Below are 11,330 nucleotides of genomic sequence, written 5' to 3'. Positions count from 1 at the left end.
CATCGCCTAAACGCGACGGCGCAACCAATCGCAGCTCCTGATCTTAGGTGGGCAGGAAGGGAATGGGAGGGGGCGGGAAGTAGAAGTGGGGGCGGAGCCGTACCTGGTTCCTCTTCGGGCTTGTGGGTTTGGGTTTTACCAGGAGCGTGTCCCGGCTGCTGGGGACTTACGAGGTCTCATCAGGGGGTTCGGGCGCCGCAGGGACTGGGCCTGGGCAGGCCTGGGCAACTTCCTCAGAGGAGCGGGATCCTTTGGGGCTTGACGGAGGGGCCTGAGTTCCCTGCCTAGTAGCCATAAGGGGTCCCCTGCGATGCAAATAAGCAAACAGTCGGGGCAGGGTACTCTCCCGGGGGCTTGTATTGTTTCCAAAACCCGCCCCAAATCATGAGGCTGAAGTTGTTTGCTTATTCCAAGTTCCTTATTCCCAGTGCGAGGCTCCTTTTTCAAAGCTAATCTAGAACCAATAAAAGCTTGTTATTAATTAATTGCACATCCTAAAGAGAGCGAATTTCATCCTGTTGATGCCACTGGTGGACTGTCCCAAAGAACAGTTCCGCCTGGCCCAAAGTACAGTTTGGCCGTGCCAGGCTGCCAGCTGCCATGCCCACTATACTAAGTATAATAGTTTAAATAAAGAACTGGCTTTTGGGTTGGGATTATGGCTAGAAAATCTGCTTGGGCCACCCATCAGGATACCTCTGCATGACCAGGGGACTCCACCAAATAGGTAAGGGTTCTTTGGGACAATCCCCCAGTGGCATCAACAGGAAGTTTGTGGCGGCCCAAGAATTATTTTGCCCCATAATCCCATTCTAATCTGACCTTTATTTAGGGCTTTCTACTTGGCGTAGGATATTATTTTACATACAAATTAGTAAATATGCACAGTTAATGAAATTCTCTCTCTTTTGGATGTAAGTTTGATTTATAACAAGCTTTTATTGGGTCTAGATTAGCTTTGAAAAAGGAACCAGGAATAAGAATAGGGAACCGGGAATAAGGAACTGGAAGTAAGCAACCAACTGCAGCTTCATCCCCAAATCACTGTTTCTTACAGCAATATTTGCCTGATATCACTATTTCTTACACCATTTTCTACATTTTGTTTTTTTAATGCCTTGTGCCACATGCATGTGAGTCTGCCAACATGCCTGGGTGTGGGCATCTCTAGGAGCTTGAAAAGAGGGTGAAGTGCATCATCACATACAACACAACATGCTTCTCTCCAGGTAATAAACTAGGAGCTTTAGCAACAGGCTGGTGGCCCAGGGCTGTATTATGCTGTTTAAGATTGAAGCAAAAACAAACAGAACTTCACTGAAATGAGTTAAAAACAAACATGCAGGGCTGTGAAACAGGAGCTTCATGACCAGGAGCAGCTACCAGGTCATGGCTGGATGGACTGGCAGAACATCAAGGCCATTCAAAAGGAGAAGGTCATTAACACCTGTGGGACAAAGAGTTTAGCACCGATCAGTAGATTATAATGAGCCACAAAATCAGTGGACTCTTTCAGCACTGCCTGACTAGAAAGGTTGCTGCCATTGCCAGGCACTTGGTTTTAAACTTTGGGTAGGACATAAATCAAAGCAGTGGTGCAGGTGCAGCAGGGGAGCCTCCCTGGATCCTGTGTGTATGTATGGACACACATATGAGTGCTCGCAGGAGCAGGGCCCTAATCCAGAAGGCACTTGTCTTGAAAAATTAGGGCTGGAAGTGCCCTGAGGAGGTCATCTAGTCCAACTTCCTGTTCAAAGCAATTATAGTCACCAATTATATCATCCCAGGTAAGGCTTTGTCTAACCAGGTCTTAAAAACCTCCAAGGATGGAGATTCTACAACCTCTCTGGGTAACCTGTTCTAGTGCTTTGCTACCCTCTTAGTGAGAAATATTTTCCTCATATCTAACCTAAACTTCCCTTGCTGCAACTTGAGCCCATTCCTCCTTGTTCTGTCATCTGCCACCACTGAGAACAGTCTAGCTCCATCCTCCCTGGACCACCCTTCAGATAGCTGAAGGCTGCAATTACGTCCCCCTTCAGGTCTTCTCCAAACTACAGCCCAGTTCCAGCAGTCTTTCTTCAGAAGTCATGTGCCCCAGCCCCCTCACCATTTTTGTTGCCTTCTGCTGGACTCTCTGCAGTTTGTCTACATCCTTTCTGTAGCGGGGGCCCAAAATTGGACACCAGTGCTGAAGACAGAGGAATAATCACTTCATTCAATATGCTGGCAATGCTCCTAATGCAGCCCAGGATGCCACTAGCCTAAGCAATAAGGGCACACTGTTGTCTTATATTCAGGTTATTGTCCACTATAACCCCAGGTTCTTTTATCCTGCTGTTTAGCCAGTTGGTCCCCAGCCTGTACTGGTGCATGGGATTGTTCTGTCCTAACTGCAGGACTTTGCACCTGTCCATGTTGAACCTCATGAGATTTCTTTTGGCCCAATCCTTCAATTTGTCTAGGTCATTTTGAATCCTAGCCCTACCCTCCAACATATCTACTACTCTCCCTGGCTTGGTGCCATCTGCAAACCACTCCATCCCATCTTCCAGGTTATTGAAGATACTGAACAAAACTGGCTCCAGGATCAAGCCCTGGGGCACTTCACTTGATACCGGCTCTCAACTAGACTTCAAGCCATTAATTACTAGCCTTTCAACCCAACAGTCCAGCCATTTTTCTGTCTACCTTACAGTCCATTCATCCAGTCCATACTTCCTTAGCTTGCTGGTGAGATTATTGTGGGACACTGCATCAGAAGCTTTGCTAATGTCAAGGTATATCATGTCCACTGCTCTCCCTGCATCCATAGAGCCATCTTATCACAGAAGGCACTCAGGTTGGTCAGGCATGACTTGCCCTTGGTGAATCTGTGCTGTCTGTTCCTAATCACCTCTTTCTCCAAGTACTTAGAAATGGATTCTTTGAGGACTTGTTCCATGATTTTTCCAGGGATTAAGATGAGGCTGACTGGTCTGTAGTTCTCTGGATCCTCCTTCACTTTCTTAAAGATGGGCACTGTATTTGCCTTTTTCCAGTCATCTGGGACCTCTCCCGATTGCCACAAGTTTTCCAAGATAATTGCTAATGGCTCTGCAGTCACATTGGCGAACTCCCTCAACATCCTCAGGGGCATAGTGTGAAGACCCAGGGTCCAAGCATGGGTGTCACAGCACAGGCCTGAGGAGCGGCCGTGAACTCTCCTGGCGCCCCCTACCGTGCCAAGTTAGCATCCAAGCATCCTCATTCTCACTCACCATGTCTTTGCTGGTAATATTGTTAAAGGGAGGCTGCCTTTTTGTCCCCTTGGACATGGTGTTCTTACTTATCCTGGCCCCTAATGAACTGTATAGCTTGATCTTTGTTGCACCCAGCCTTATGGGCTATGCATGGCTCCTATCACCCCTCATACCACGCCCCAAGCCTCTCAGGTGATTGTTAGATCTAACTATCATTCTTGCGCTCGCGCCCACGCCCGCACTGGGGCCGTGCTTGCGCTCACGCCCACGCCCACACTGGGGCCGTGCTTGCGCTCTGGCACCAGGAACCCCCTTGCTACTGGGGAGTTCCTACGAGGCCTCCTCCAACCCCTACAGCCTCACCCAGTCCTCCAGTGTAACAACAAACAAAACCATCGGCCATTTGGCCCCAACTCAAACTCAGGCCTCCTGGCCAAAACATGAACCCTAAACCATCATGCTCTTCATCTTTCCCAAATCCCTACCAGGTGCTCCTCTGCCTGGTATCCTCACTCATAAGGTGCTCAGACCATCAGGCTCCTCAACTCAACCTGCTCCCACAAAGCTCCATCTTCCACAACTGCCAGAAAAGCACTGCCTGCTTGGCCTCAGCCTAGGCTGTTTATATAGGCCAGGCCCTGCCCCCTTCCGGTCAGCTGACCGACTGTGGTTACCCCAGGAACCGACACCTGCATCTCTTCCTAGGCACAGGGCACCAAAGTGCCCCTGAGACAGTGGGGAATGAAAGGGTATTGTTTACCAGGGCCCAGAGATCAAGGAGGGCCCGGCCCAGGCTGCAACCCTATTACCATGAGGAAAAAAACCCGAATGTTACATTGTAGGTCATGCTTGAGGATATGTATGGAAAGTTATGTACTATCTATATGGGGTCTCCACTGTGAGATTTGCTGAAGCCAATCAGAAGCAGAGCAACCAACATTCTGAACAGTGAGTTGCTGGCCAGCCCAAGGCCCTTCTGTAGAACAGAGAGAGTATGCTTGTGTAGTTAATTCTAGGACTTGTAGTTTGAGACACAGAGGGATTTATGCTTCCCTGTGTGACATGCTGTCTCAAGAACTACAAGTCCCAGAGTCCCTTCTGCATATAGATGAAGGAGGGAGGGACAAAGAACCATATAACCAGGGACATCCTAGTTATAAGGTTCAGTGATTTATTCTTCATATGAATGGATTCTCCGTGAATGTAGGAACCAAACTATATGTGCGTGTGTGTGTGTGTGTTTGTATATGTATTTATGTATGTATTAATGGGAGGGCAAGATTCTGTCTTCACTTCCTGCTGTCAATCCAAAATAAGTCAACTGAGGAAAAAAGGCGGTCATATTACTGCCATACTGTCATATTATATCACTGGGAATTGAGGTCAGATTCTAGTCTATATATCTTAAAAACAGATTTAAAATTAATCTAAATGGGATGCATCTCCACAAAATGAGAAATGTTGGAACAGTGCTTGTTGACAAGCAGAAATAAAAATACTTCTGTGGAGAAGTAAAATACTTCTGTGGAATGCTTCAGGATAGATTGCCCTGCTGTCATCTGACCTCATCAATTACAGAACAATTTAGGTGCTGAAGCAGTGTACACTGAAGTTAATGGGCACTCTTTTTGATTTAATGTGAAAAATAAAGCCATACTCTGGTCTCTTTAAAGCTAATGAGAACATTTACTTTACTGGGTTTTGTATAGAAAATCACTTAAATTCAAAAGGGTAAAACTGGAAGGAAAAATATATAAAAAACACGCTATGTGATCTAACAAAAATGGACATTTCCAGCTAACTTTTCGTTGAAACAAACACAAGGCAACATCCATGAGTGCAGAGGGGCAAAAAGTGATTCTTCCCTCAATGAGAAATGCGGGTTCAATGTCTGATAGATGTCCCATTCTGCTTGGTGGCAACAGTTAAGGTAGCCTAGAGTTAAAACATAACCCTAGCTCTAGTATCTAGTCTAAATAGTAACATAGTTGGAGAGAGAAGTTTGAAAACATGATCATACTATACTCTGAAAATTTCTGAACGGGCAAAGCAATTTAAAATCACGCAAACAAACAGTACTTATTATTTTTTTTAAAAGAAAAGATTGGTTTTTTAACCATTTTTTAACCAAACTCATGATTTTAGGATTGGCAAGACTGCTTTGTTTACAATATGGAGCCTTTACAGCCCTTATGGGTACAGAGACCTAGTAAAGATTCAGCATGTGTTGTGAGAGCAAGTTTTTCCAGGGGCACAGCTACACCACCTCCCAAAACCACAAAAGCAAAGCTGACAAAGTGCTCTTCTGTCAGCATAGCTGCACCCACACTGAGAGTTGTGCTGATGTAGCCATGTTGATAAGAGGTTGCTACATAGCTGGGCTGGTCAAACTTCGTAGTGTAGACTCAAGGGAAGCTAAAATGTGAAGTCCTTGAATCTTAGAAGCAGAGGATGAAGGAGACACTGTATGTCTTTCTGTCCATGTACCCATCAATATCAAATTGTTTCCTGCTATATACAAACTAATTTGTTTTCCAGTACAGTTTCAATACATTGCAGGCTTAAGAAATTCTTCCTGATATTCAGTGTACATCTTCTTCATTTTAATTTTTTCTAATCACTCATGTTAATACTCCCTTGTACAATTATAAACATTTTTTGTAGCCTTGGAGTTTACTGCCTTCAAATATTTGTAGCCTGCTATCACAAACCCTCCTGACTCATCACTGAACCATGCAAAACAGTTTCAAAATTGTCCCTCCTAAATCAATACCTCCAGGTCCAGGACAATTTTTCTCTTCTCTGAACTCCCTACTTTCTAAAACTATCTCCCCATCAGTGAGGCATACAGAAATCTATTCCCCGATGTGGAGATGATACCTAATTCTTAGATGGGTTGCAAAGATCAACTAGATGTTTTGTCTCACTGCTATACTATCTGGTTTTAAATGAATTAGGTTTAAGAAAGAAGGATTGATCATAGAATTCCTGTCCAGATTTTTAATATTTGCATTTAGTACATTTTTAACAGAAGAAAAATATATAGGATATATTGGAAAAATTAGGTTAGTTTCTACAGCATATGCTTTCAAAGGTACTTTTAACCTGTTTTGCTTTAATGTTAATCTTTCTAACATTATCATCATTCTTATTACTGTTATCTGGATTCACAAGGCCATTTTGGTCGGCGCACCACCGCCAACCCGGGCTTTAAGCAGCTGCTGCCAGCCACAGAGTCCAGGCTGCTCCCAGCAGGCAGCTCTGTGGGAGCAGACCGGCAGGCTGCAAACACCTACTCAGGGCTCCGGCATGTCGGCACTCTGGCACCTTGCAAGGTAGCCACTGTGGTTTTTTCAGTACTCCGGCCAAAAAACATTGCCTACCCCGGTCTATGCTATGGAGCCTCTGTTGGTGTAATGCTTCTGACAGAGCTCCATTTTGGCAGGAGTTTTTCTCTTGGCAATAGCTACATGGTAGCACAATAGCATCACTATCTCAGTTAGAGGGGGCATGCTTTTTCACCTTAGTCAGTTGCACAGGTTTGGTCTACAGTTTTGGTATAAAGTTTTGAGGGTCTAGTGTAGCTGTGTTAGCTAGGAATGCAACTAGATCACACCCCGTGGCCAACAGAGCTATACTCCAGTCGAGATGTAGAGTAGGAACAAAAGCAAGCTCTTGCCCGTTTAGCTTATGTCATTTGGGAATGTTATGTAGAAATACCCTTCTGCAGCATAAGGTGTGACTCCACTAAGAGGCACTGTTGACAAAGCTATGGCAGCATGGCTATAGCAGCAGTAGCTCTGTAATGTAGACCAGCCCCTACCTATGCAAGCAAAATGTCAGGGGTGTGAACCAAGTCAGTGCTGAATATTTTAATACTGTGCAATGTCTTAAAGATCTGATTCTAATGCTTTTAAAATGGGTGAGCCCATCCACCAGGATGCAGTGGTTGGATTCTGGAGGTAACTATGGGGGGAGGGGGGGCTGGTTAACCCAGAAGAACTTGGGTAATAGGAACACTATTGTGGGCACAGAAAAGAACCACAATAAGCCAGAGACCCATACAGAGAAGCAGCCCAATCTTGCATGCTTATCAAAGATTTACAATATCGAGTTGTGCTCACATTACATGCAGTGAAAATGTAAACTGTTCTAGTTAAACTAATTTGACCTATATCACTATTTAATCACAGAAGGAGCGCTTACACAAGGATTTGTACGTTTGAACAACCATAAAGCAATAAAAAATTGTGGCTCAGGTCCCTGAAAAATAATAATAATGTTTCCATCTGCCTTCCACATTGCTTGCCTGTTAGCATGCGCTTACCACAGACTAGAAACTTTTTTTTTTTTTTTTTAAACGAGAAAGGCCCAAGTCAACCCCCTACCTTTGGGCTTTTAAGGAACAAACCTCCATTGTGAGACTTGCAGTCAAACCATGAGAGCTGGCAACTGATTTAAACACTAGAAGATTAAAAAATAGTGCTGTTTTTTCCATACAAACAAAGCTGTTAGACTGGAAGCACCTCACAGTAACTCTCCCAGTGCCATGCTAACAGGGCACTGAGGGAGTAACCAGGATCCTTAGAATCTAGAATAATGCAGGTTAATGGTACTGCCTTGACCCAGTATAGCTTAGTACCATGGTTCTTGACCAGGGTGCTGTGGCACCCTGAGGTGCTTTGAGATCATTTTGAGGATGCCCTACAATGTTGTCATTGGCAATCCTTCAATTCAAGGATGATCTCTACTGCAAGTCATTGATAACTGATAAGCCTTGAAGTGACTTAAGAGTCCCATCCTTGAGCCACAGACCTGTCCACAGAAGTTGTAGGTTTTTCTGCAGGGGAGAGTAGGCTGTAGGCTAGGATTTCTCTCCTTTCCCCCCTCCATTCTTTCTCTTCTTCATCAAGGGCAAAACACTTTACCTTGAAATGGGATGCTGTTTGGTTGAGGTTACAGCACCACTGAAATTGATCAGCAGCCAATTTGTCAGGACTCATCCTGTCCTACTTCCAGCTCAGCTCCTGATGTTGGCATCCATTTTCTTGAAGTATGCTTTCAATATGTCTTTGTAGCATTTCCTCTGGCTACTGCAAGATCTCAGGCTGTTGGGAGTAGAGCACTTGTTTTGGAAGTTGGGACTTAGGCACGTCTGGTCCAGTGAAGTTAGTGCTTGAGGATCACCGACTCAATGTTGGTGACGCTTGCTTCAGCAAGGATGCTGGTGTTTGTGGAGCAATCTCTCCATTAGATGTGGAAGATTTTCCAGCAGCATCATTGGTGATACTTTTCCAGTCTCTTGAGATGACGATGGTAGGTCTCCCCGATTTTATATCTGTAGAGGAGAGTGAGGATGATGACTGCATTATAGACCAGGACCTTGGTCTTTTCCCAGAGAATAAAGACACACCAAAGCAATTTCCCAAAGGAGGCACTTGTGCACTGGATCTCTTCATCAGTGTTCGCTCTCTGAGAAAGGTGGCTACGGAGGTAGGGGAAATGATAAACTGCCTCTAGGGTCTTTCCCTTGATGGTGATTGGGGAGGTTATATTCATGGCCTGGGGCAGGCTGCTGGAGCACTTCATCCTTCTCAGTGTTAAACATGTTAGCATGCTTAGGTATGCTGGCACACCCAACACGAGTCACCAGAGAAACCAGAGGAATCCACAGTGCTGAAAACAGGCTGAGCGTTTTGCCACAGAAGAATGGCTATTATTGTGGGCAAACAACCAGTGACAACTCAGAGCCAGGGGAGGCATGTCAAGTATATCTGGGAGTACCAGGAGTCCAAAAAGAAAGGTGGAGAACTCTGGCTTGGTACCTACGAACAGGTGCCAGGGAGTGAGACATTTGCCTGAAACATAGAAAATGAGGGTTGGCAGGGACCCCCGGAGGTTATCTAGTCCAATGATTTTCAACCTTTATTGTTCCATGACATATTTATAAACATCAATGGCAACTTTCCACCCTGTGCCCCTCACTCCTGACCTGCTGCTCCCCGCCCCTCAGTTTGAGGGGTAGGGGGTGGCATTGTGGGGCCCCAAGCAGCCCTTTACATGCTGGAAGGGAAAAGCCACAGTTTCCCATGTGTTTCTCCTTAAAAGGAAAATCCATTGTTAAACTTTGTTGATCCATTTTCAAAGTTTTGGGTTTCAACCCACGGGGTGAGAAACATTGATCTAGTTCAACCCCTGCTCAAAGCAACAATAGCACTTCTATCTCAGTTAGAGGGGGCGTGTTTTTTTCACCTTAGTCAGTAGCATTATACTAACTATAAAGTTTTGCTGGCATAACTGTGTTAGGCAGGAATGCAACTAGATCACGTCCCTTGGCCAACTTTTAAATATATGCAAAAGAAAGAGCTAAGTTTTTCACGTTCCCGAAGTGTAGTTCCCGAAAAACACGAAAAATCATGAGAGTTGGCAATGCCACCCGGTCTTCCAAGGATGGCACTCCCACCACCTCCCTAGCTAACCTGTCCCAGTGCTTCACTATCCTCCTGAGAAAGTTTTCCCTCATATCTACCCCGAACTTCCCATCTGCTGTCCCCAGGGGTCCCGAGAAGAAACGCGGGGGAACACCCTGGGTTTGGTAGCTAGGACCGGGCGCCAGAGAGGCAGGGACTCCCTGCAGACCCGCAAGCAGCGCGCTGCAAGGCGACCAACGGCCGCGCTGCACCCTAAGGATTCATCCTATCCCCTGCACCAGAGGCTGATCAGGGCGGGGAGGAAGGCGGAGAGAGCGGGTGGGCGGGCGGAAGTGGCGGCCTGCGCCTGCCCGGAGTACGGGTAGAAATGGGGCCGGCCGGCGGCGGGGCGGCAGTGTGGGGATGGCCGTGCGGCGCCATGGGGTTGGTGCGGGTGTTGCTGCTCCTACTGCTGTGGGCACTCGCGTGCTGTGGGGGCGCCCTGTTCGTTTCCGGGGCAGGTAAGGCGGCTCGGGGGACCCGGGAATTCCGCCTGCTGCTGGGGCTGTCACGGGGAGAATCATGCGTGTCACGGCTCAGTCATGTGTGCCGTGAGCCAGCCCACAAGGGCTCCTTTGTGAGCCAGCCCCTGCCTGCACTGGGGAATCTTGCCTGGGTTCCCCCTAGCCTCTGGTGTTATGCTTGGGTTGAGGACATGTCCCTCCAGGGGCTGGCACCCCCCCCCCCCCCCCCCCCCGTGTCGCCTTGCAAGAAGACCATGATTTTAGCCCAAAGGTGGAGGAGCGAAGATGGTGTTGTGAGCAGCTTGATGTGTGAAAGGAAGCTTTGAATCAGCCCCTCCGTAGTCTGGGGGGTGGGAGCAAGCATGGGGAAAATGCTAGCCAGCAAATCTAGGATACCTGGTGTGTGAGATCTTGATTCCCTGGGAGCTTTCTTTCAGCTCCTCAGTAGCTGTGGCTGGCCTGAGAGAGGCAAAAATGACAACTGACAAATCAGAAGTACAAAACTCTTGGTTCCTCAATGATGCCATGCACTGTGGCTGGTCCCTGCTTCCATATCAGCTTGTCCTTTTGAAAGAATGGAGGTGGTGAAAAGTGGCCTTTTAAGCAAGGGCTAGAATTACTTGCACTGTGTTGATGGTCGGTGCCAACATGCAGACTCTTCTGAACCAGAGGACAGGCCTAGTTGAGTTGGATTGTCTCTACAGCAATTGTTTCCAGCTGTTTTTGGCACAAGGCACCCCTTAGTTTTCAATCATTTCTTGGCTATGGAAAAATGATACCAGGATGTCTTCCTATTGCACCCCCCCCCCCCAAAAAAAAAACCACAAAACCAAATAAACAAAAATCCTAAACCAACAGAACAAAACAACCCCCTCCCCAAAAACCACAGACCACAGCAGGAGTGGTTTTTAACACTGGAGTCTTGTTTGAAATCATTCTGTATATTTTAGTTTGGATTGGGATGATCCTGCCTCAGACAGGGAGTTGGGCTAAATGATTTCCACAGGTCTCTTCTAGCCCTACTTCTCTCTAATTCCCTATGCTTTTGTGAATCATGTTTGCCCACTTACCAGTGCTAATGTTGCATGAAATCCTGTGGGACCCCTTAAAGGATCTCAATGCACCCCACAGTGCCATAGCACCGTGGCTGAAAA

General features: G+C 46.5%; 1 protein-coding gene across 1 annotated transcript in view; it reads left to right on the top strand.

Moving 5' to 3' along the window:
* Window positions 1-9,986: 9,986 nt before the first annotated feature.
* Window positions 9,987-11,330, top strand: part of TM7SF3 (transmembrane 7 superfamily member 3) — a 37,962-nt gene continuing 36,618 nt past the window's right edge. Inside the window, exon 1 of the mRNA XM_090043688.1 lies at window positions 9,987-10,173. Within this exon, the coding sequence (XP_089899814.1) occupies window positions 10,041-10,173 (133 nt within the window). The 5' untranslated portion in view covers window positions 9,987-10,040. The remainder of the gene's footprint in view (window positions 10,174-11,330) is intronic.

The sequence above is a fragment of the Crocodylus siamensis genome, chromosome 4 (genome assembly GCF_052110815.1).
Source record: "Crocodylus siamensis isolate JL-2025a chromosome 4, ASM5211081v1, whole genome shotgun sequence".
Classification (NCBI taxonomy): Eukaryota; Metazoa; Chordata; order Crocodylia; family Crocodylidae; genus Crocodylus; species Crocodylus siamensis.
This window is presented reverse-complemented; position numbering and strand designations above follow the sequence as displayed.